General features: G+C 42.6%; 1 protein-coding gene across 2 annotated transcripts in view; it reads right to left on the reverse strand.

Annotated features, from left to right (window-relative positions):
* Positions 1–2,342: 2,342 nt before the first annotated feature.
* TAFA1 (TAFA chemokine like family member 1) overlaps positions 2,343–26,645 on the reverse strand; it is a 1,279,349-nt gene continuing 1,255,046 nt past the window's right edge. For both annotated transcript variants that reach the window (XM_086936839.1, XM_086936838.1), the window contains one exon: positions 2,343–3,421. In XM_086936839.1, the coding sequence (XP_086792965.1) occupies positions 3,404–3,421 (18 nt within the window). In that variant the 3' untranslated portion in view covers positions 2,343–3,403. The remainder of the gene's footprint in view (positions 3,422–26,645) is intronic.

The following is a 26,645-nucleotide window of genomic DNA, read 5'->3' on the forward strand; positions in this document are numbered from 1 at the left end:
TCGCAAAATGCGAATTCGCAAATAAGGAAGATTAAGGAATCGCTTAAAAAAAGCTAATTTCTTCATACATACCATTTTGCGATTCCTAAATAGCGATTCCTTAAAAATCGCTATTTAGGAATCGCAAAAGGGTTTGTTGATACATATTGCCCCAAGTCTCTCTCTTCAAACAACATACTCAACCCTTTTCACTCCAGTCTTTAATGCTGCTTAGCCCTTGGAAACAACACTCACACACATACTTAACTTTATCACAAATACACATTACAAAGGACTCTGTTTCAGCCTTTTAGTCTTGAACCTATCCTGCACCTTTGACACTAATGATCATTATAGGCTAGTCTTCTCTTTAGAGTAACTAGGTACCACTTGCCTGGCACACAACTGGTTCTGCCCCACCTTTCTAATGGCTCTCACACAGTTGATTTTAGACTCCCAGCCGTGCACACTCAACCCATTTCCAATGGGCACCCCAAAATGCTTGCACTTGGCCCTCTTCTTCTCTCACTGTGCACCAGCTCTCTTGATTAATTAATATTTTCCTTTGGCTTGTATCACTCATACACTGATCATACCCAACTCATGTTCTTTCAAACTTCCACACACTATCTAAAGTCATGCATCTCAGAGTGCCGCACATCCGTCGGACACTGGATGGCTGTTTGGTCACTTATACTGAACTCAAATGAAATTTGGATCCTACAACTACCATCCTCTACACCTATCCCTCTTAGAAAATACCCCATGATGCCCCTCATCCAGACTCTCTGAAATTGATCACATTGCCCAAAACTCAGGGTTCATTTACCATCCATGCAGATGGAAGCCTTCTTCACTAACACAGTCGCATAGTTTTATTTACGATCCACTAATTCAAACCATTGAATTCGGCTAAAACACTGATCAATTATTGTTATTTAGTAGATTGGACTTTATTTATAGTCTTTTGGTAGGTCTCCCCAATTGCGTTTTTGCGAAACTTGAGAAGGTTCTAAATGTTGCTACTGGACTCTACGCAACTTATTAAGGCACATCCACACACCCGCAAATGATCAGCCGGTAGTTGTGCTCATCACTAACAACAGGGTCTTACAAAACACCCTAGTGTGTTTTGTAAGATCCTGTTGTTAGTGGTGAGCACAACTGCCTGCTGATCATTTGAGGGTGTGTGGATGTGCCTTAATAAGTTGCATGCAAACCAGTACACAGCCTGGCCCCTTAATATCTCTAAACCCTATCATTCTACATAGCAACTTAAAAATTAAGGTAAAGCCATTCCCAATTTTGTGGCAACACCTATATCATCTGTTGCTTTCTCCAATTCTGGACTTTGCATCTGTAAGGTCAGTTCCTTTGGAACTTCTTACCTGACATTTTAGGCCACTCACTTACTGCAAGAGTTCAAAATCAGACTGAAAATACATCAGCTGCAATATGAAATACAACACTGATAACAACACACACGCACATGTATATTTGTTCCTTTAGCTAGCAAAGGAATATCGTTTAGGCATGTCTGTCCCACCATTAAGATTCATATATTGCCTCAATTACTCAAAACATAAACTGTTGCTTCCGCAAATTATATAAAGCACTATGCGCCCATTATCTATGTGCTGCGTTATAACTGTTAATAAATATTTGTTTAACTAAAATAAATAAATATTTTGCAACTGAAGTTAGAACAGCCAATGAACTATTGCCTAAAATATCTACTATCGAGTTTAGCTATATATATGAATTACATCGAGGTCAAACTGTTGATTGTTTGATATTTTTGTAAGGGTATGAATATGGCATGGTATATCCTGGAGTGAATAACTTTTCCAAATAAGTTTTTTCACAGGCCTCTGAGTTAGCCCTTATATTTTCCTAAGCAATACAGTGCAATTTGTTTAACTTACTTGATGTCAGCAATTATGATTGTAAACTTAATCATCAAATTGATCTACATTGAGGAATACACCAAACCAAATTTACATAAAATTGGATTTTGGTAATAAATTCCACTTATTTCGTTTCAGATAGTTTGGCATTCATGTGCATGTGAGTGTTTGAGTAGTTTCCCCTTCTGGAGCGTCCTATTCTTGCTATTTTGAAGCCAATTGCTGCAAGGTTGCTCGATTTATTTCCCACTGCCACTGGATATTAAGTCTTGTGGTTGAATCCTCCATATTGCACCTAATCCAAATCTGTCCAATTACTTCCTCCGATTGAAAGAGCTCCAGTTAGTTGTCTCTTCTTCATTGACTAGTGTTTGCCTAGTGAAACTGTGCCATCTACAAATCCTGCAAACCAAAACATAGTTAAATAATTGAAGTTTGAGGAAAATTGACAAAATGTACAAAGTAAACACTTTAATGCTCCCAGTCAGGATTATAAATATCGAAATTTCAACGAATACCATAACTTATCTCTAGCTTGCAGCGACATGAAGATGCTGGGTGGAGTCCGATAGTCCATAAAATCTGGATTCATAGCAAAGAGGCTTTTATCCTTTCAGATGGACTTCCAAGATAAAAGAGTGGAACTCTGGTGATAGCAATGAGGATTGCGGCATACTATTCCATATGTACAAAGTTTGAAGGCATTGTATTTACAGCTGTATTACAAAGAGAGGAAAAAGGCTAACAAAACTGGACCAAAGAAACTTGCAACAGATGGCAGTTCACTGGAAATGTGTATTTTCCTCTTATATGCTAGTTGTCTTTATGGAGCTAAAAATAGACTCTGGGAAGAGGCTAGAACCACATGTATATATACTGTATCAAGTATAAAGTATGGGTATGTAAGCAAAGCTAACATGCTAGTATTGTACAAGGGGAGAAAATCCTGCTTAGCACAAACAAAAACTGGGCACACCATACAACTTTTTCTTGAAGATTTTGTAGAAATGAAAGGAAGCTCTTGATTCAATAATGTACTCCAAGAAGTTATATATATCGAAGTTTGAGTAGTTGCTTTGCAGCATATTTGTTTTCCAGTTGACATGATCATCGCTGGAACTACTGAAGTCTCCATATCTTGCAACAACATTGATACAGATGAAGGGAGCAATCTATTTCTCAAGGGGCGAATCTTTTTTTCAAATTAATGTGTTAAATGTTACAAATAATTGTTTTTCCAAATCACATATCGGAGGTTCCAATATTTCCTTTCTGGAACCTAGCTCAATGAACTATTCTCATAAGTTTCCATTGAAAAGTCTACCATTTGAGTTCATATTTCTATGAAACATATTCTTTCTCTCAGTGATACCCCACTGTTCATGTTTGAAAAAAGTCAAAGTGCAAGTAAGAAATCCATTTGGCTTGGAAATGCTATAGATGGTTGAAACTTTCAGTGTGACATCTTTTGAATTTCACTGAATCTTCGGTTCTGCTTTCATGTAGGACACTCAATGTTAGGTTCTCGGGTGAATCTGAAAGACATAAGTGCAAATGATCAAGTTACTATTTTGGATACTATAAACGGTTCTGTAGCTGTTTGAAGACGACATACTGAAAATAGTTCAACAAATCTGTGAATGCCATGTTAAATTATATCAAAGTAGTACTTGAATGTAAAATATGTTTTAATATTTAACAACATTACGCTAAATAAAATGTATCGCTATACCTTGACAATGACTTCAGGTCAGGTGAATATATTATTCCCTCAAACCATCTAAAAATGTTGTTCCAGTCAATGTTTTGCTTCCTAAACATGTCTAATATATATGCTTATATCCCTGAAAATTGGTTCAATCCACATGTGAAGGTACAGATATGGACCTTAGTACAGTTATAGAAGTTTGACACGTTTCCTTTACCACTGAAAAGAATAACAACCCAACTATGAGAAAGATATATTAACCCCCTTTCCTCTGTTTGTGCAAGTGGTGTAACCTATGAGCGAGTCTGCTGCATCAATCCACCAAGCTATGCGGTGATTATTGGCATCCCAAACATTTCATACGGGAACATGGCACAATGAAAAGTGAGCAGCTAAGAAGGGTCAGATGCATCTTAAATTCATCCATCACACAGAAAACTATTGATTGTAAACTTTTGTGCCGCAACCCCGGTATCATGTACACAACTCAATTGAGGTTAAAGGTTTAGGTCCTCATTACGAGTGTATCACAACTTTTGAAATTCAATAGTACAAGGATTGGAATTTAAAAGGAGCAAAAATTATCACCTATTACAAGTTGTGCCATTTACAGTGGGACATAACTTGGTCATTTTGATGCTTTGTGCACCAAAACCCACTTGTACTGGTATTTACTATAACCCCGGGCATAGTGGGTGTAGCCGGGCATAGTCGGGCTACGCGAAGGGCCACGGGGTTGAGAACAAACTCTGTGAAGCTCTGCTACGCCACCCGCCTGCGCACGCGCATGCTCATTTCCCCAGAGACGGCGATGAAAAGGAGGAGGGCAGCCCCGGGGACGTCGCAGCCAAGGTAAGTGTTTTTTTATTTACCTTAAAAGTCGTTTTATTTAAGTTGTAAGCGATTGTTAATAGGAGGGTGGGAGGCGGGGGCTGGCCAACTCTGCTCCACTGTGAAGTGTGCAGAGATTTGCCTACTCCGCGTTCTCCACGGAACACGGAGTAAGCAAATCTCCGCACACTCAGCAGCGGAGTGGAAGTTTCCGCCCGGGGTTAATTTACTATTTAACAGGCATTGTTCCCCAGTAAAACTTTTCACCTCCCAAAATTTACCTGGGGAAAATTGCGATGCATGTAGTAACTACCAAAAACCACAAACAGTGGTGTGCACAGGGATCAGAAAATTGTGGGCACATGCTTAATGAGTTGCGCTGCATGATGATAGTTGATCACATTACCTAATGTGTTGAAGCAATTTGGGCTTTATATGACGATATGGCCAATGATAGCAGCTTTGGCACAATGTGGCAAGGTTCAGATCAGGAATAATTGAGAGCTAGTGTTTCAGCATATTTCTGCAATATGTGGAGGGAGATAACTGACTTCTGCATAGTTCTGGCTCTGGGAGCCGTAGTTGGGAAATCAGACCCATACAGTTATACATCTATATTCACTAGCTATTTCCAAATATTTTTCATGAAAAGAAAAGACAAGTATAAATACATGCAACTTTTAGTACTCATTTGCACATCTGTAGATGAGGTGATCCATTTTAAGCAAACTAATTGTTTGAATTAGGTTTAGATCTTATAAAATAATAAGGAACGATAAAAAGTTGTTACTAGGAAATAGCATTTACTTATTAACCCACTTGGTTTGACTAATTTATAAAAGCACTATAAATATAACATGGACATAGCATAAGAAAGTAGTACACCAGTTACAGGCTCGAAATGAGAAATAGCCAAAGAATAAGAAACTATTAGTGCATAAGGTACAATCTCAAAGGAAGGCATTAAGATCACTCAGTGACTTTTATACACTATGTTTCACTCATCAATTTAAATAGAGCATTATGAGACCATCGACATTTTATTGTCTTCATCCAATATGTGTATGATGCTCCATACAAATGAAACAATGCACAACAGAATGATGAACCTCGATTTCTGAAAATACCAACTGGTAGAGGCAAATTCTTGCTTCCTTTAGCTACCAGGTAAAACTAGCAATTAATTGAATCTAGCTAAATAATAATAATAATTATAGTCATATTTGTGGCTGGTATTCTGACATCATATCTGTTACCACACCTGTCACTGGCTAGATGTTTTTGGGTGTGTCAGTTGGGAGATCTACAATTTCCCACTCTGAAACTTTTAGAGCAAGCATCTCTGGTGCTGTGTATATTATGACCCTAGTGTACCGGCTGCATTGACCTCTTTCGCCATCTCTATCCTCAAAACATCAAAGGCGGTGTCAGATCCTGTTGGTCTGAATAGTGCTGTGTCCACTCCCGCAACCCCTTCCCCAAGCATCCATATGCGGCCTGCAGTCAACATGCATGGATTTAGAGATGAGGTGGCTTGCCTGTGCTAGAGATTCTCGTGGCAGTAGAAAAGTAAAGTACAATGGGTTGCTATTTTTATTTTGTACCAGAATTCTGGTTTTTACTCTCTCTAGTAGTTGGGGACTGTTGACTAGTCCTTTAGCTAAATGGAAAACTGTTTTAGGTTCAGTAAGTCAGTTATTTTGAGTCCAAACCAAACAACATGCACATACATACAGAGATAAAAACCTTTGTCGTCATGGCTCCAATGAGTGGGGCCTGATTGCCCAGGCTGCTAGCAAATAACCAAGGGCCCGATTCTCAAAAGTAATCTGAAACTAAATCCTAACTTTACGACTTTTGGTATTCACAAAAGGCATTTAGGACTTTACTACTCTTACACTGAGACAAAATCCTAACTTTATGACTTTCGGTATTCACAAAAGGTATTTAGGAGTAGTAAGGTTAGGATTCCTAACTTTACTACTCCTAAATGCCTTTTGTGAATACTGAAAGTCGTAAAGTTAGGATTTTGTCTAAGATAAGGAGTAGTACAGTTTTGAATCCTAACTTTACTACTCCTAAATGCCTTTTGTGAAGTCATAGAGTTAGGATTTTGTCTCAGTTTAGGAGTAGTAAAGTTAGGAATTCTAACTTTACTGCTTCTAAATGCCGTTGGGAATTCCAAAAGTCATAAAGTTAGGATTTTGTCTCAAATTGGTTTTGTGAATAGGGCTCTCTAATGTGGCTATCTTCTACTGAATTAAACTTCTTGACTGATTTTAGTCTAACGCTTAACATTTAGGTAAATCAACCATGGTGCCAAAAGTTTTTTGTACAGTTAGACAAAGTGCATATATTGAGTGAAAAATGTTTCCAGGTCACAAACAAACATGTAATGCATTTCTGAAAAGGCCTGTTTTCTACAGCAGGGCTGTAAAAACGTTTTCCCTTTTTTGTATTTTTTTGTATTGATTACATAAAGCACTAGCAGCCCGCCCCAGCGTTGCCTGGGGCAGAAAGGGGCTGGGGGCAGCATTTTAATCCTCTGTGCACCCCCCCCCGACATTGCCCAGTCCACATCCCTCCCGCCTCCCGCCCCGACATTGGCCATACCGCCCCCCGCCTTGAGCCCGCCGCCCCCCGCCCCGACATTGGGCATAGCGCATAGCGCCTACCGCCTACCGCCTACTGCCTCCCGCCTCCCGCCTCGTGCCTTAAGCCTCCCGCCCGCCTCCCGCCTCCCGTCCCGGCTTTGTAACCCCCCCCCCAGGTACCGACTTACCTCATCCGCTGCTCCTCCCCGCGCTGCCACTGCTCCTCCGCGACTCACCGCTCCGCAGCTCCTCCCACCGCTCATGTTCTCCCTCTTCCTGTTGTTGGTGAACTCCGCTCCTCCCCTCACGCAGACGCTCCTCCCGGCGCTCATGTCCTCGCTCTTCCTGTTGCTCGTGAACGCCGCTACTCCCCTCACGCATACGTCGCGGCTGGCGCTACTTGCAAGGGACTACTTTATTTTTATTTGTAAATATTTTAAACAACGTTTTATTTATTTTTATGTAGCCTATGTCCTTCTGCTTGCCCTGAGGTTTTCTAAGATGTCCTGGGTGTTCAGATTGGTGGTGTAGTTTTCGAGTTTACCTGGCTCAAAGGTGCAAGTTCTCTCTTTATAATAGTAGTATAGATCAAGAGCCTGATTATAATGAGGATCGCAGGCTTTCCGAGCCTCATCATGGTTTCAGTATCCGCCACTGCATTACAATGCAGGTGGTCGAAACTAAAACTGGATGGTCATTCCAGCTGGATTCCGATGGGCTCAAGGAGCCCCTTGGACAGTCAGAGATTGGCACGTAATCCCAATGGATGGCGTTTCTGCCGTTGGGATTACAATGTGGGTTTCCGACAGGCTTTCCATGTCGGACTTTATGGTATGGAAAGCCTGTCAGAAAGCAGCCCTGGGGGCCCTAGCAGGGCCCATTCACCCTGCAGTCTCTGGTTGGAGTCGGAGGGGGTACCTTGGATGCCCCCTGTGAATCACTGCACCGTGTGGCAGGCACCGTGCGTTGGGATTCACACAACTCCCATTTCTCCATGCTACGGCTTGTTTACAGCTGCAGCACAAGCTTCCATAGAGAAATGGGAGTCTGTGACTGCACCATGTGGCAGTGCCTGCCACATGATGCAGGAATGTTTAGGGGGCACCATAGGAGCCCACCAGGCCCTATTATAGAGGCCCCCAAAGTCACTTTCTACCTCCCTTTTCATGGTGGGTGGATTGCCTTTAAAGGGCAGGCAGAAACCAACATCATAATCTTGGTGGCAGAGCCGAGGCTGGTTCCGCCATCATTATGGGATTATCATCACACCTACCACCACAATGGACTCTGTGAGCCCATCAGAAGCAGAGCAGAATTCCTCCCACTAATCTCCCTCCGACCGGCTGCATTTTAATACGGTGAAGGGAGGTAATACATCAATGTTGGGCAGAAAGCCACCGACTAGCTGTAGGATGGCTTTGTACCCTACATCAAAATCGGGCCCAAAGTCTTGAGTTGTCACTGCCACATCATCGACATAAGTAAACACCTTGTATTCTATTTTATCTTGAATTACCAGCGTGATAATCTTGCTCCTCTCCAATTGAATTAAAATTGCGTTGATATAAAGTGCAAATAATAATGGGGAGCAAGAACATCCATGCCTTGTCCCCCTGGAAATAAGTGTCCTCTCTGATTCAAGACCATTTAGCCGTATCTTGGCAGCAGGAGTTTTATCTAAACCCTTAATGGCTTGAAAGAAAGCACTCCCAAAGCCTATCCCTTCTAAAATTGACCATAAATAATCCCACGCCACTCGGTCAAAGGCTTTTCTCAGCGTCTAATAAAATAAGTGCGAGTGGTGTCTTTTGTGTTGCTGCTAAGTCAAAAAGCGTGACCACCCTCCGTACATGATCCACACTTCCCCTTTCGGGGATAAATCTGTGTTTTCTACATGAAACCAAAGGAGTTATAACTCTACTCAGTCTATTTGACAGTAATTTTGCATAGACCTTACTATTGCAATTTACCAGAGATACAGGCCTATAGGAGCCAGGTAGCAGGGGAGACTTCTCTTTCTTTACAAAAATTGCAATGCTTGAATCCTCCCACGAGGAATAGATAGAGTCCTGTTGTGCCTCCCTAAACATCAACAAGATATCTTTCCATAATTCAGAGAAGAAGACTTATACGGTGAGGATTCAACATCTTTCGCATTACGTTTAGCTTATAAATCTTCAAACACCTTAATATTTCCTACCGGCGTTTCCACAATTTCTGCCTTCTTAATCCTTAATGGTTTTTATGTCTCCTCATCCCCCTTTGATCTGAAACGCGTAGCCAATAGCCTGCCAGTAGCCTCACCATACTCATAGCAGTCTACTGTATAAGTGTGATATTTCAACGCTCTTTTTTGGCTCAAATATTGATTCATTTTGGCTTTCCTTTTGCCTATTTCCTGCTGCATTTCTTGAGGATCCTGTCCATTTCTTATATTCTGAATGAATTCCATCTCAACTTCTGCCAATCTACTATACAGATCTCTCATTTCCTCATTTCTCACCTTTAGAAGGTGTAGACTAAAACTAAGAGCCTCTCCCATAATCCTAGCCTTTAGAATATCCCAAACTATCTTTGTGGGAGCCGTACCCCTATTTACCCCTTAAAATTGTTGTAACCAGGTCCTTAAATGATCTGCATACGGTGGTTCTGCTAAAAGTGTTTAATCAAAGGTACATGGTCCCCATGGTCCCCGTGGACCCTGTGGTCTGCCAAAGCCCTCTACAGGTATTGTAAGGATCAATGGATTGTGGTCCGTTATTACTTGAGGGGTGATCTCAATTATCACTTCACAGGCCCCACTAGTAGTCATAAAAAAATCATCCAAGCAGGCCATCTTATTATGTTGATGAGAATAAAAGGTAAAACCAGGATCATGAGCCTATACTTATCCAATAGATCTACTAAGTCATGATATTCCACAAGTTGTTCAAGGGCCCTATAAAACCTCGGTTTCAGTCCTCAATACACCTGTTCATTGAAGTGCCTAGGAGTCAGGCTGAAATGAATATTAAGGTTCCTACACAGCACCAATGAAATGGATCATGAGGCTGATTCTAAATTTAATTCATTGATAATCGTTGCCTCATCGATATTAGCCCCATAAATTGAACATAATGTACAGTGCATCATGCCTTTTTTACATTCTAGAATTACCCACCATCCCAGCCCATCTACCAATCGACAAGGTACAGTACATATGTGAATATTTTAAAAAAACGCAACCCCTCTGGATGTCACAATTGGTTGAGTACATGCCAAAACATTTAGGCTCAGTTCCTTAAAAAAAGTATTTTTGCCTAAAGCAAATATGAGTCTCCTGAATACAAACTATATCAGATCTCATTGCTCCCAAAACAAGAGCAGCTCTAGTTCTTTCATTCCTATAAATTAGGCTACATATATTTATCGAGCTGATACGTTATTTATCAATTCACTTTTGCCCTCCCCTATCTGCCATTAGAGACTACTTCCTTCATAATATCTCCCATCATCTTTTCCCAGAGAAGAAGAAAGGAAAAGAAGGCACGCAACCCACAGATCTCCAAAATTCCTTAAGTAAACTGTTGTTACTTCCACATGACCTATTGCACCTATATCATGGTTGCTTTATTTATCCTGCTTAAAAATGTTTAAGTTCTGTGTGCCACCATTAAATTCACTCAAAACCCCTCCCCTTGCCCCTCACTTAACCTTTCCCGCTCACCTCTCTAATCTCCCACACCCCACTTCCCCCTCCCCTGCCACCCACTTAGGTCCTTAGGACCGAGCAGGTCCAACATGATGGTATGAAAACCTCAGAGCCACCCCCTTCCAATATCTACATTCATCATTCCAAATTTATAAAAACCAACCAGTCTCCCCCTTTTTCATTACCCCAGATCTTACTCATTCAGCTCATATTTGTCAGATTCGTAGGCATTAGCATCTGTAGCCAAAAAGTGTGATTTGTCCCTCACCACAATTTTCAATTTTGAAGGATTTTACTAAAAGGCTTGGGCCCCCTTACCTTGGAACAGCGGTATCAATTGGCGAAGCCACTATCTTTTTCATACGGTAGCATGGCAGTAAACTGGTCTAACAAAAAACTCCTGCCCTTTTGCTGAACGTTTCTAATCCGGCCAAGTCAGATCATAGAGAACCTGCTGCTACAAAAAATTGCCTATTAAAATCAAAATAGCCCTTGGTTTGGACTCTGCCTGCCCTGTCTTGTGTATGGGTTTCACCGTTGCACTGTGTTAAGTTGGCATGTGTTAGTTAGAGTTTTAAACACCATTTTCCTTTCCTGCTGCCTCTTCACACGACACATTTTGTTAATAATGCTTTTCGCCTAGTTAGGTATTTTGCTTTACATGAGAAAAACATGTTTGCTTATAATATCAGTCTTGCTTGGTAAGCTATGTCTGTACAGTGGGTGCTGAGGCCTTCAAGGTTATCTCAACACAGCACTTATTGTTTGGATTGATCAGCGCACAGAGTAGACATACATAATATGGATGCAGCTGTGGCCAAGTTTGGTTTTAGGCGTGAAGGATATTGCACTGCGTAAGGCAGGAGACACACACTTGATGAATATCCGTATGCAGAGTGTTGGCATGGGAGATGATGTGATCCATTTCCACTGAACCTAAAGGTATAGGCCCGCCCTTCTAAACCCAAAGAGACCTTCTGTAGATATAATATACTAGCTAGGGAAGGTAAACTGAGGTTCTATTTAGTCCTGTTACCTTTAGCATTTTAACATGCTTTCTCCCTTCGTTTTTTATGGAATAGTAACTATGTTTTTAACCTTGATCTTTATAATATGTTTGCTTGTATTAGCTAAGATACTGCGTATGAGAACACTGCATTAGAAATAAACATTTCAAACTTGCACGTGTCATCCTTGACTCCTCGTTCTGGATTGATATGTTAGTATAACAAAAGAGTGTTCATGTGTTCCACGTTACCTGAGGTGTTCTAAGTCCATGTTCTGGGTTGCTAAATCATTTGGGTTTTCTTAGTACCAATGAGACACTGATTGCTAGTCTGGTAGGGGATTTTGGATACAAAGGTGGGGTTTGGCACACCCTAATTCTCTGAGGTTCTAAGTCTCTATGCACAGTTCTGTGTAGGAGCAGAATCCCTGCTACAGCCCTGCTCATGGATTTATTTAAACGGAATCCTGTGCGCTATTTACATTTCAACATCCCAATCCACTACACAAGTTCTTGGAAAGCTTCCTTACATAGCTCAACCACATATTTGCACTCATCCAGCCCTTCAGCCCATTCAGGGATCCCCAAAATCCTTAAGTTGATCCTCCTTAATATATTTTCAAGATCTTCAAATTTCCATTGGGTATCTTCTGTGTGAGCTTTCAAAATCCTGGTTGTTTCTTTCTGAGCAGAGGTGTCATCTTCAAGTTTAGATACTCTGTTCTTGGCCTCTCCCATTCTATTAGCAAATTCCATACATGATTTAGATATTTGTCTGATAGCCTCCTGCATTTGGCGGCAGGCGCTTTGCATTCATCGGCTCTCTGTTTTTGTCTCTTTGTGATAGGCATAATGCTTTGATCTTCTATGGGAACTTCACCAGGAGCTGTTCCCCTCAAACATGAGGCAGCCGAGTAGACCCAGAGCAATTCTTACTCTCCTGATTTTTGATTTTGATTTTCCTTTTTAGATGTTTCTTTAGCTTTTTTCTTCTTCACTGTGCCAGATAACTTCCCTAAAATTTCTGAGGTCTAGTGCGACTGCTGCTCTCGACCAGATTGCTCTTTTCACTTACTACACTGCCTATGAAGCTTTTCCTGGAAGAAAAATCACTCAGTTCCAACTCTTCTTCCTCAGATCTGCTAGAATGGTTTGAGAAAGAGAGGAAATTATTGCCAGATTCAGTCTCTGGTCCATCTACCCCTGGCACTTCAGTCTGTACAGACTTTAAAAAGTCGGTAGTATCCGAGGCCATTTCCCTTTTTGAGGTATGTAAAACAGTTCTAGCCTCAAAAGTATTATTTGGTCTAACATAATCAGGAGAGAGCACCTTTTCAAAAATGAGGGAGTAGAGCAAGTAGTTAACGATTCACTACCCATTGCAGTCCTCTCTTGCATACCTGCTGTTAAACCTCCTGTTAAGGGTAAGTTAATAGCCTGATTCTTCTTATCAGTAGAGTCCTCCCTGCCTTCTGCCGATCGTGTACCATCCAAAAGGCCATTCTCCACTTTTGCCAAATCACTCAGAGAGGGTGCTTTAATCAGCCTTTTGGTTAAAGCATGTATGGGCTTCTTCTGCCCTCCTGCAGCATCCAGGACTCCAGAGACATGGCTGTCCGTTTCTGTAGGGGTCAGCCTAGGAGCTCGAGTCACTGTCCCTGGGGAAGGCTTAATGCCTAAGGCTGCCGGCAGTGTTTGGGTGCTGCCGCAGGGTTTCTAATCCCTCATGGGCTTGGAGGCATCTCATCGGTCCAGCGTCGAAAGTGGCGTCAGAGCTTCTGCAGAGTTTGCCGCACAAATCGTCTTGCACAACGAATCCTGTTAAGCGATATCCAATCCAGCGACCATACCCTTTCCAGCTCAGACCGTCATATCCTAATCAGTGAGCATATCGTCAACATTTCCATAGCAGTAGTTATGCACCATGGGGGATAATCATTAAAAGTGCATCATCCTTAAGGACGCCTCAGAGAAGTGTGTTACAGCTGCCTAGACATGCCCGCCATCTTGCCCCTCTGCAAAAACTGTTTTCTATGTAACTTATTGATTCAAATCTTTATTTGTTTGATAGGAAGTGCTTTAAAATCCAAAGTTGCAGCATATGGTTAATGGTCAGGGGTATGTGAATACCTCCTCCTTCATTTCTCAGTGCTTCTCCATTAGCAGATATAATTCAGTTCCAGGTGGTGATTTTAAATATATTTAGATATTTAGATATCCAGTATTTGTTGCAAAGTGAGGTACAGTAAAAGATCTTCAACAGTTGACACATGTTTCGCCCTTCAGAGTCAAGTAGATCAGGTCTTCGTCAAGCTTTCACAGTGATAACATCAGGTTTTTCAGAGTCATCTCAGGGTAAGTAAATCTTGTGGCACAAAAGTCATTCAGCATATATGATCTGTTTTTTAAGGCTGTTATGGATTCAGTGTATAGTTTATTCCGTGATTCAGACTGCTGTTCTACAGAATCGTTTTTCCACTCTTTGTTTTGTTTTTCAATCATATTCTGACTGATAAGTTCTTCATACTGATTTTGGGCATCCTCCTCTTCAAACTTCCTCCAGCATATCTCTCAGACAACCAGCACACATAAACAGCATATAGTTAATGTAGTATCAAATGATCTTTGGAATGGACAGATTTATTATCTATTTGAAATGTTAAACATGGCCTGTCTAAACTCGGATGCCATGCTTAACAAAGGGGAATTCTAATTCCTGGGTGGTCTACTGTCATTCACATATACTTGCATTTGTGTATGTATAGTTGCACATCCCACAAAGTATATTTGGCAATGTTTGAGAATATAGTAAGTATATGCCAAAGCTCAAACAGTTAAATGGTGCTCAAACAACAACAAAAACACCCTGCTAGGAAAGGTGTTGTATGTGGCCCCAACAATGCTTGAAGGTCCATGATAATGCAACATAAAAGGAAGATCAAAGCGCATTTCTCAATATTTCAAAGTCACAGTACAGATTTAGATAAAAGACAGTTGTTGGTTAGGGTGTTTCAGATTAAAAAACACATTTATTCTTCCTCAAGAGATGAAATGCTGTTCCAGTGCTGCATGTGAAAGAGACCAACAATCAATGGTATTTCAATGTTAGATGTGAACATGATGAACAGCTAGCAGGGGTTTTGTTCAAACTGGTAGTGAACTACTAGGATGAATCTCTTATCGGCAGTTCTGCAATGTGTATGTTATTTCTGTTTCCTCTTCCTCAACTCCAAACTTTCATAATCCTTCATAAAGTTCAGTTTGGACATTGACTCAGTAGACCGGGACCTAGGTACGATTTATGGCCAACCACAATGATCAGTGTGTCAGATTCGGAAACCAGGATTGGCCTGGTCATCAGTTTTAGCGTAAGACTCAAAAATGAAATTCAAAATCCGCAGGGTGGCAAGGCAACAAACTGTGGCCAAGGTTTTACAGCCGTTGGACACAGTCCTAGTGAAGCTATTGGCGGGAAAAGCTCAGAGTGAGAGAAATTTGAATTTTTCACGCAGAGAAGTCATCTCGCCAGCCAAATACTTTCGGTGCCTTCACCCAGTCAAAATGTCTTCACTAGCACTTAATCTTTTTTTTTGAGCTAACAATCCTTTAGTAGGGCAAGGCCACATGCTGTTGCCAAACAGGACTCCACCAAGCCTGATATCTTCACCATGTGGTCCTGCTGAATCTGATTTGCTGGTGCAGAGAAGATCACAGCAGGGGAAAACCTGAATTTTCAGCAGTATGCCACAGCTGGATCAGTTTGGCAACTTTGCCTTGGACCTGCCTGTATTGAATTGAAAATATATCCAAGAATCAGGTTTTATGGGGTAGTAGCAGAAATCCTGCCAGGCATAGCCAAGGACACAAGTGCCCTAGGAATAGCACCGGGGGGTGGGGGGGCCAGGACTTACCGCAGCAGGGGCCAACATCATGGTCCAGGACAGTCCTTGAGATGCAACCAACATAACGCAAGAGAGAAGGCGCCATTATCATGTGAATGTTCATCAATAGATTGTGAAAATAGGAACACAGATGGGATAGTTGATCTCCTAATGAAAGATATACTTGTGTTTTTGCCCTGAAGAAGTTCTATAGTGTTTAACACCTTGGCTGCGAACGCAAATTCTGCCACGTTGCTGGACATTCCATTCTTGGGCGTGGTTAGGACGGCCCCTGGCCATCGTGCGCACACACCTACCGTGAGTCAGGAGCTCAGAAGGGGTTAAAGGAATGAAACACGTTAGCTGATTGTGTGTGATTTGTTTGATATTTGATGGAAAAATTGATGCGGACTTTCAATTGGATGCTTGAATCTTTGGCACCTCATTGTACTTTGGAGTGTGCTCTCTTCCAGTTGGAAGCCCTGGGAAGCCCACCCTGGGACAGAGAGGTTCCTCTGCCTTGCACTAGTGAGGGCAGTGAAAGTGTGTTCAAATCTTGCGCCAAGAAAGAGCAACCACCAAGTCTGCTCCCACCCAAGTGCTTGCAGGTCCCGGAGGCTCATTCTAATAGCCAGGTCGTGAGGGCCATTCAGAATTCCGGTGCGATGTGGGAGGAGTATACTCCACTTCTTCTTCGGCAGAGGCAGAGAGTATGGCAAGTGAAAGGGAGGCAGAGCGTAGTCTTCTCGGTGGTTGGTGGAAGTTCAGGTCATGGTTAATGTAGACAGGTCCTTGGTTGTGAAGAGTCTTGTGTGAGTGGGGCAGCAGCACGATTTGGCATCTCTTCTGTACGGGAAGCCAGTGGAGTTTCCTGAGGTGTGATGGGATGTGGGTTCATTGGGGAAAGGCCGATGATGAGTCTGGCTGCAGCTTTCTGTATGGGTTGATGTCTCTGTAGAAGGTGTGCAGTGATTCCTACATATTGGGCACTGTCATAGTCTAGTCTAGTCGGATGGTGGTGAGGGCTTGTGTCACGGTGAGTTCGTGTTTAGGGGTAGTCACTGGAAGATCTTAAGTAGCATGCACACTCCTCCTTAAACTGCGATGGTCAACATGTTTCGCCCGTATTAAAGTGCCCTCTCTTACATGGGTCACGTCGGTCTTCATTAAGACAGCCTATCTGTCCCAATCCCTATTTACCTCTTACCTCAATATGGTAATTGTCAGAGGAAAACCACGTGGAGGGTACTTCTACAACCGTGGATTGTTATCAATAAAAAAGACAAGAAAAATAATAACAATTCAACCAAATATACGATATAATGCCATGTAATATCGTGTAATGGGAGCTATATCCCACAGCAGGCTTTCATATACATAAATGGTCCCTCGAAACCCTGGTTACCAATAGTGCCCACGGGTAAGAATGATGTTCCGGTGGCATTGTAGAAAACAAATTGTTTATATATCAATGGCCTATTGACTGTATTAATTAAAAACCGCTTTAAATGGCGGAGTTTTCCACACGCCGTGATCTTCACAGCGTTTCCGAGAGCGGGCACAACTGGTGCTGGAGGCTTCCATTGGAACAGTAAGCGGGTGTCTTCCTTGGGGCTCCTTTGTGGTTTTAATTACTAGGGCATTTCCCGACCCCTTGAGATTTTAGAGACAGGTTTATCCCCGTCTCAGAGGGCCAATGGTGAGACGCTTTGGCAAGTAGGAAGCTGTGTATTGTAATACCCGTTATAGTCAAAGATTGGTGATGAATGGTACTTTATTTTGAGACGGGAGTTATTAATAGAGGCAACTATTAACATTAATGCACTCAGGGAGCCATGTACTTTGATATTCTGGTGTTAACCTCAAAACTATGATGAATGGCGATCCCTTTAGAGAATGGAGATACGCAGAGAGTAAAACTTTAAAACAGCGTGCACAATGAATATGTTTCTTTCCGAACACAGATTGTGTTCTTTGGAAATCCACCCGCCTGACGCCAATTCGAGCCTTAAGAATCAATAGACTCGGTAAGCTATCTATGCCCCAGGAACATCAAAGGGGCATGACTGTTTATTTTTAGGGATGTGATATACAAAAAGAATGTTTTTAATGACTACTTATGGACAGGGTAGTGCTTCCCCCTGCCTGTACATCTATACTGTTTGTGACATGTGTCTGGTTTTTAATTAATACAGTCAATAGCTGACTGTAGGCCATTGATAGATAAACAATTTGTTTTCTACAATGCCACCGGAACATCATTCTTACCCGTGGGCACTATTGGTAACCAGCGTTTCGAGAGACCATTTATGTATATGAAAGCCTGCTGTGGGATATGGCTCCCATTACACGATATTACATGGCATTATATCGTATATTTGGTTGAATTGTTTTTATTTTTTCTTGTCTTTTTTAGTAATAACAATACACGGTTGTAGAAGTACCCTAAACGTGGTTTTCCTCTGACAATTACCATATTGAGGTAAGAGGTAAATAGGGATTGGGACAGATAGACTGTCCTGAAGAAGACCAACGTGACCCATGTAAGAGAGGGCACTTTAATACGGTCGAAACATGTTGACCATCGCAGTTTAAGGAGGAGTGTTTTTGGATCTTGACCTCCTGCCTAAACACTTTGTCCTTCACACCTTTTTAATCCTGACCATGGAACCTATGAATAAAGGGTTAACGGTATCCATGATCCAGTTTTGATGAGCACTATCTAACCACTTTTCGTCTATCACTCACCCAGTCCTTAGGGACAACACTCATTGTTGTGATCACTGTTTGTCACATTTGTGTTGATTCTTGTCTGTTTTGTGTTTTGTGTTCCCTCCTCCCTATGCTCCGCCCCCTGCGTGGCTACTTAGGGGCGTATTGTAATCAGACCCGATGATGAAGCATGTCGCACACATTGTGTGTGAGTGAGGGCAGTTTTTCTAAATAATTTTTATTTTTCACAGCCCTTTGTCTTCGTCTGTATCGAGTTTCTTTCTCCCCACCCCTCCATGTGTTTACATTGTTGATTAGGGGGTTCGGTGGAGTTCTGGACTTTTTGGTTCCGTCCAGAGGTGTCAGGGAACAACACCCAAAGACCCCGGAGTTCCACCTGCCTTGGTGCACAAATGAACAGAAACACGGGCTTCTCGATGGTGGCGTCAGAGACCAAAGGTTTATTACTGCAGGGACACAGAAGTCACAGAAACTACGCATGGGCAGTAACTAGGAGCCTGTTCAAATTGTACAAAGAGGGTTGCTCCTTATATACTAAATTTTGGCCTTCAGGCGAATTCTTACATGTTAGTACATTCCCAAACCTTTGTGTCCTAAACAATAAATATTTGGCGTTGCACAGGAATCGTCGACAATATCTGATGTCAAAACATTACGAACGAGGGGTTCCCACTTTTCCATCATAATCTCATGTCAACTTTTCATTCAAGACCCGGACTGCCTCATCGTAAATTTCGTTACCTCCCCCTAATAAAGGCCCAGAAGGAAAGGAGCAGAGCCAGGTGCAGAAGATAGAAAAGCAGGATAAGGGATGTTTGTAGGTTGTAAATGGGCAAGGCTACCGGCTTCGGCCGCCTAATCGTGATCAGGACAATGGACACGAAGACCAGTTTAGCAGGACTGGCCTCGGGCAGAGGAGGCAGCCTTTGTCGAGTCATGCAGCTACAGCATGATCTGGTCTAAGGTGCACGTGTCATGAAAGAGGTGAATCTCCGGCTAAGGCTACGTGTCCTTAATCGAAATGAAGTGATCAGAGGTTATTGCGTATGTGAGGGCAAGAAACACAAAATGGCGGCCATGATCTAAGATGGATGCCGTGGGTAGATCAGAAATGTTTTTATAAAAGGAGTACTCTTGCTCGTAGCGTAGCGAAAACACCAGGATATGCTAAATGGATCATTTGCGGTTCGCTGATACCAATATTATGTATTTCCGACAATATTGAAAACACGGGTTCAAATCGTCACGGAACCTCAGACCCTCCTTTTGCCCTTACATAGGCAATTACTCAGTCTATGTCAGAGTCTAATTCTATGCTCATCAGGTCAGTGACATGCTGTTGTATCATCATCCTTTCTCGTGCCTTTTCTCCAAACGCAAGTGGTTTTCTAAGACAAGTTGCAGCACAAAGACTACACAAAGCAGGACCACACTGGATAATCAGGCAGCATGAGAATAGGAATACTAAGATGACACCAATGACCATTAGAACCTTCCATCCCCACGCTGAGATCAGAGTCCAAAACCACTCCATGAAGGACCAGTTTCCCTTGTCTACGTGAATAGAGTCGGAAATCTTGTGTAACTTCGAGATCGCCTCATAGACTGTTGGAGCATTATTAGGAATAAAGACACAGCAGCTCGATTGGATCATTCTGCATACCCCACCTCAATCTGCAAGTATAACGTCTAGAACCATACGGTTCTGCAACGTCATGAGTCTATCCGCCTGAAGCTCAGCTGTCAAATTGCTAAGGGCACCAGCAGTTTCGGTAATAGTAGATTCAACTACCCGTGTTAGCTGACGTATGTTTCTACTATTGGCCATAGGCCCCCAGAACGGAAGGAAACCTTTGAAGAAGTCTCCAGCTTCCTGACCAGCAGTATCTTCCTTGCTGAAGACACCTCTCGCTACTCTGGTCCTGTGATAATCAGATGATGCAGTGTATGTTGGAGGCAACAATCGAGCAATATAGCATGATCCTGAAAAGTCGGCAGGCAACCATGTATAAGCTCGATCTCGACAGATGAAGTAGGTACCCCTAGCAGTAAGAAAGGCAGGGGAAGAGTTAGCCGGAAACACATAAGTCGCTACGCACTCACTCCTCCCTAGCTGAGCTCTCGGATTTCTCCCATTACCTTGCAAACAGACCTGACCTCGGTGAGGTACGACCCAGATTGGAGTTGAGCTTTTGCGCTTGCTTTCTCCTAAACTAAGGCGATACTCTGAAGTATTCCAACTTAAATATACTCGCAATTCGTCTCTAGGGTAAGATGGAGTATTATTGACGTCCTTGATCATGTCAATAATTCCCTGGACTAAAGCTTTGTTGGCAGAGTTATATTTAGCAGAACGTGGTGGACGTGGAGGATAGGTTTCAAGGGCGTAAGCAAAGATGGTTTGAAGGGCCTGAAATGATCCATTGTAGCTGAAAGGCAAAACCAGATAGGGAATACCTTTATCCATAGTGTGGGGTATCAAGCCACACACCCAGCAGTCTGTAGTGTTAACTACCAGTTGGTGTTGATGCAAGAGCTGTACAAAAGTGTTGTTAATGAATTCTGAGCGTCGAGCTTGCTCATGTTCGGGAAACGAGTGAAAAGAGTGTATAGAAGAAACAGTAGAAGTAGCAGGATCAAGGGGAGGTACTGTAGTTACCGGCACAAAAATCAAATTTATACTGAAAACGATTCCTCCCACCAACGTTATCAAAACAATCAAGAATGTAATGGCACATTGCATCAAAAAGCATTTGCTGTGAATGATTCTGTAAAGTCTGTTTCTGCGAACATAAATCACATTTTCTCGTTGCAGCGCAGGAAGCTCCATCTTCTACAATCCGCTCGCGACCACTGATGATGTGTACGTAGATGAAAATGCCTCTATCAGCCCTGGGAGTTCCCAGAACCAACAGAAAGATCGACCTTGTGTCAGACCCCCGCAGATTCAACTAGGCACACAGCCACGACCCTACGGCTACCCAGACGGCAAGGCAATTTTAAAAAACAATAAAACAATAGCAAACTTCCTGGCTGAAGGCAAAAGTTCAGAATTTCAAAATATCACAATGGGCAGTTGCCTGCTTTATTTGTCAATTTTACGGTTTCGTAAATTATATCTTTGCTTCGCAGGTACTGTCTGATCGGAAAATAGCGTTTCACTGGTGGCTATTGCAGTGTCCAAGTTCGCAGATGACAGAGTTCTTTCTGATGCAGGGGACAAATGTTCAGAGTTCAAAGGAGTCTTTTCAGGAGGAGAGTCAGAGCTTGGAGTGTCCGTGATCAATTCGGCATCGCTGAAAGGGATGAATTTTAGCGTGCTTTCAAATTCGGAGGAACCAATTCCCTTCTTCACCCAGTCGTCGTAAGGAAGTGGCAAGGGTACACGCTTTACGTGGGATGCGTGCACCCAATGCTTGCGGCCAGCCACACGAACTGCTGTTCTCGTTGCGAGTAGGACTTGGAAGGGGCCGACGTATCTCGGCTGAAGGTTCTTCGTCCTCGCGAAATTCCTGATGACCACAAGATCTCCTGGTTTCAGCTGATGCCCTGGACTCTCCGGAGGCTTTGGTAAAGCATCGAAAACCTGTTGGTGAATAAGACTCAATTTAGCAGTCAAGTCGTAAAGGTAGTCTATCAACATAGGATATTCTAGAGAACAAAACTCCTTAGGCCTCGGCACACCCCAAATATTTGCCGGGCGGCCAAACACTATCTCATATGGGCTAAGCCCCACTCTAGAATGTACAGTTGCTCTCGTTGATAACAAAGCCAAAGGAAGTGCGTCTGGCCAGGCTAAACCTGTGGATGCTTGTATTTTAGCTAGTTTCAGCTTGAGGGTGCCATTGTAACCCTCCACTAAACCAGCAGACTGGGGATGGTTCGCACTGTGGAACTTCTGTCTGATGCCTAGGCCGGTACATACACTCTGCATAACTTTCCCTATAAACTCACTTCCGTTATCTGACCATACAATCCGTGGCATACCAAATCTAGGGAAATATTCTTTAAGAAGAATCTTGGCAGTTGGTAGGGCAGTGTTGTCCTTTAGTGGATATGCTTCGATCCATCTGGAAAAAGCACAGACTACCACCAGGACATATTTCAAATTATTACAGCGATTCATGTGAATGAAGTCTAACTGAATCACTTCAAAGGGGCAGGAAGGAGGAGCGAAGTGACCAGCAGGAGTTGGAGTTCCCTTGCCAGGATTATGCATCAGGCATACCATACAATTTTTCACCACTCTCTCTGCACACTTACTGATCCCATCATTCTTCCAGACCGGAGCCAACATCTTACAGATTCCTTTAGAACTTATATGTGCTACTCCATGCGCCATTGTCACCACTGCAAGCACATACGCATCAGGCAACATCCAACGCTGCTGTTCCGTCAGATCAATCCAACACCCATTCGAATCCAACCTGCCCGTACTTTCTCTCCATACACGTTTTTCTTCTTCAGTTGCCTCTTTCTGAATCTCTTTCACACTTTCCATTGTATCCTCACACATTCCAGAGTCAGCAATCCATCTTGCAGACGTAGCAACATACATTCTACTCATCGTGTCTCTAGCTGTCTGTTTAGCAGTTTCATCAGCAAAAGCATTCCCGCGACCAACATCATCCGTGATTGCTTTATGAGCACTGCACTTTACAATCGCAACTTCAGTCGGCAAGGTTAGAGATTCCAACAAGTCGTTAACTAGCTGACCATGTTGAATCTTAGTCCCATGGGACGTAATGAAACCTCTTTCTCTCCACAAACGGCCAAAACTATGGGCCACGCCAAATGCGTACTGACTATCTGTAAAGACATTCACTCTCTTTCCCTTAGCTAAAACACACGCTCTTGTTAGAGCTATTAATTCTGCAGCTTGGGCAGAATTCTGACTCACTCTTGCAGTCTCCACAATCGTCTTCAAAGTCGTTACTGCGTAAGCAGCAGTTACATCACCATTTTCCAATTTAAAACATGACCCGTCCACATACAGCGTACCATCTGGATCGGATAACGGAGTATCCTTTAAGTCAATGCGTCCTTTTGTCTCTTCCTCCGTTTTAAAACAACAATCATGTGGCTCGGAATCACTCGACTCTTGATCAGTCGGCAACAGCGTTGCTGGATTCAATACATTACATCTTTTGATCTGAATATGACTCGCTAGTAATGTCAGCTCATAACCAGATAATCTCGCACTGGTAAGGTGTTGTGTCTTCGTTCGATTCATGAGTGTATCCACCGCATGAGGAACCATGACCACTAACATGTTGTTCATCACCAAACCAGCAGATTGTCGAATGGAAGCCGCAGCTGCCGCTGTAGCTCTCAAACAACTAGGCAACGCTCTAGCTACCGGATCTAATGTTGATGAAAAATACGCACAAGGGCGTTGTTTATCACCAAACGTCTGTGTCAAAACACTCAACGCGCAACCTTCTCTCTCGTGAACGTAGAGCGTGAATGGCTTGCTGTAATCAGGTGTACCCAATACAGGAGCTGAACAAAGTGCATTTCGTAATTCAGAAAAACTCTCCTGACATTCATCAGACCATGGCACCGGACTCGGAACATTTTTCCCAGTCAAAGCTACCAACGGTTTTGCTAAAAGAGAAAAATTTGGGATCCACTGCCTACAGTAAGAGGTAATACCTAAAAAGGCACGTACTTCTCTTTGTGTGCGAGGAACACTCATCTGCGTAATTGCTTTTATTCTCTCTGGGGTCAACTTCCTTCCCTCCTTTGACAAGAGATGACCTAGGTAGGTCACTTCTTGGCAGCAGTATTGCAAATTCGAAGGTGACACCTTGTGATTCAAATTAGACAAATGATGCAATAACGAAATCGTAGCTGCTTTGCAAGTTTCCTTATCATCAGCAGCCACTAAAAGATCGTCTACATACTGTACTAGAGCAGAACCTGGAGGAAGGACAAAGGAATCTAACTGACTTTTCAATGCTTGACTGTAAATAGATGGGCTCTCACAATAGCCTTGTGGAGCGCGTTTAAATCTGAAACTTCGACCTCCTAGACAGAAACCAAAAATATCTCTGCTTTCCTCGGCTATCGGAATGCTGAAAAAGGCATTCTTCAAGTCAATGACTGAAAACCAAGTAGCTGTAGCAGGAATCAGTGTTAACAAGGCAGTAATGTCTGGAACTACAGGAAATTGCGGAACTACAATCTTATTAACTTCTCTTAGGTCGATAACAAACCTATACACTGGAGGCTTTGTAGGATCAGTTCGTTTCAAAATCGGTAGTACAGGACTGTTACAGACATTTCCTCTCGTTTCTTCAACCACACCTTTCTTAATCAAATCTTGCACAATCAATAAAAGTGCACGCTCACCTTCACTAGATATTTTGTATTGCGGAATTCTTGGAAATTTTACATTCGCTTTCAAAGTTACTACATATGGTGGTATTTTTAAAAGGCCTACATCATTAGGACCAGTCGCCCAAAGAGAATCAGGGAGTGAACGCAGCTCTGGCGGGAGTGCATCCATTGACAAGTACATCGGAGAAGTGATATTTTTACCCAATGTAAGCTGTACTCCTTCCGGAGAACAGTACAATGTCGCATATAGTCGTTTTAACAAGTCTAAACCAAGCAGATTTTCATTACAACCTGTCGTCAAAATCAGGGGTGCTTTTAATTGACACGGTCCAACAGAAATAGACAAAGGACCAGATATCGGGTTGTAAACAGGGGCGCCTGAAAAACCTACAGAAACATTAGTTGAGCCGGACAAAGGTGCGCCAGGGAGTTTCGCATGAATGATAGAACTTTTTGCGGCACCAGTATCCAACAGAAACGGTTCGACTACACCTGATGTTGCTACTGCGACATAAGGCCCACTCTGATCCACTGGAACTGATACTACTCCCTCTCTCTGTCCATGGCTGTCCTAGTACCCATTTTGCTGAAATCCCTCATCCACTTCACAATAATCTTCAACAAGATATTGTTGAGATCTATTTTGCTGAGTAGACTGTCCATTTCGTTGATCAAAGTGATTGGAAGGACGATCATTCGTTTGTGGAGGCATGGCACCTCGACCTCGACCTCTAGAATTCTGCACAAAACCACCACGACCTCTCTGAGCTGCTGCTGCATTATTTTGCGCTAAGATTGGACATTCATTTTTATAGTGACCCTCTTTCTTACAGTACGCACATTGATTCCACTGATATTGAGGCCTCGATGAACTATAATCTGTCCTTTGATACGAACCCTGTTGCGTATTATTCTGACTCATGCAAGGCGGATACGCCTGTTGCAAAAGAACTTTAGTTTTTAAGTCTTTCGTTTTCTTGTCTGATTTCTCCTTTTCCTCTTTATCCCTATTTTCGTAGTACTGTGCAGTCGCAAGTATTTGCGCAGTTGTGGAAACAGCCCACGCACTCTCGGAATCTTTTAATTTATTGCATAACTCAGGTAACAAATTATGCACAAATTTATCGACAAACAGTCTTTGTCCTCCTTCTGTGCTCATATCCTGACCACTATGATCTACAAAAGTCTCTTCGAACCTCGTGAAAAAGTCGGAGACACTTTCGTCTTTCTTCTGCCTGCATGCGGATAACTTATCCCAATTAACACGCAATGCGGGCATCAGGGTCTTCATTAAGTCTATTATCCTACCTGGAAGATTAGCAATTAGGGGTTCAGGCTTTGCACCACCTACTTGCTGACCATCCGCTGCAACAATAGCTGCCCAATCACCACCTAGGGCACCTGGATGATTCTCCCTACGAATTTTAGCCCAAATTGGTTGCGGAACTACGTTCCCAAATAACATATCAATGTCTGCTAAGTTCATTATACAAGCCTCAACTGTCTGTGTTAATTCCTTATAATATCCAGCAGGATTCTTACGCGGATCTGGCAAGGCCTGCTTCACTGCTAACACTTCAGCTCGCTTCCACGGAATGTGTATCCACACCCTTTGGAATTGCGCTGGAGCAGCTACAATACCATTATTTTGATCAGCTTGCACAGCTTCGCGCCAAATTGGAGGAACCTCCCTCATTGGATATTGGCGATTTAGCTTCGTCTTGCTTTTCTCCAAATCTCTCGGTGAACGAAGTGATGGATCATTTCTATAACTTAAAATCAGTTCCATCGCTTCTTCTATATTTTCACCTACTATCATTCCAGCAGCAAACTCTTTCTGAACCTTAATTAAATCTTCTAAATTTGATTCAACATCGTCTTCTTCTATCTCTTCACGTAACAACGAGCACATCTCGTCAAAGACGTACCGTTGCGTTGGTTCTTCCCACTGCATAAACGTATCTAGCACATCT

The sequence above is a fragment of the Lissotriton vulgaris genome, chromosome 9 (genome assembly GCF_964263255.1).
Source record: "Lissotriton vulgaris chromosome 9, aLisVul1.2, whole genome shotgun sequence".
NCBI lineage: Eukaryota > Metazoa > Chordata > Amphibia > Caudata > Salamandridae > Lissotriton > Lissotriton vulgaris.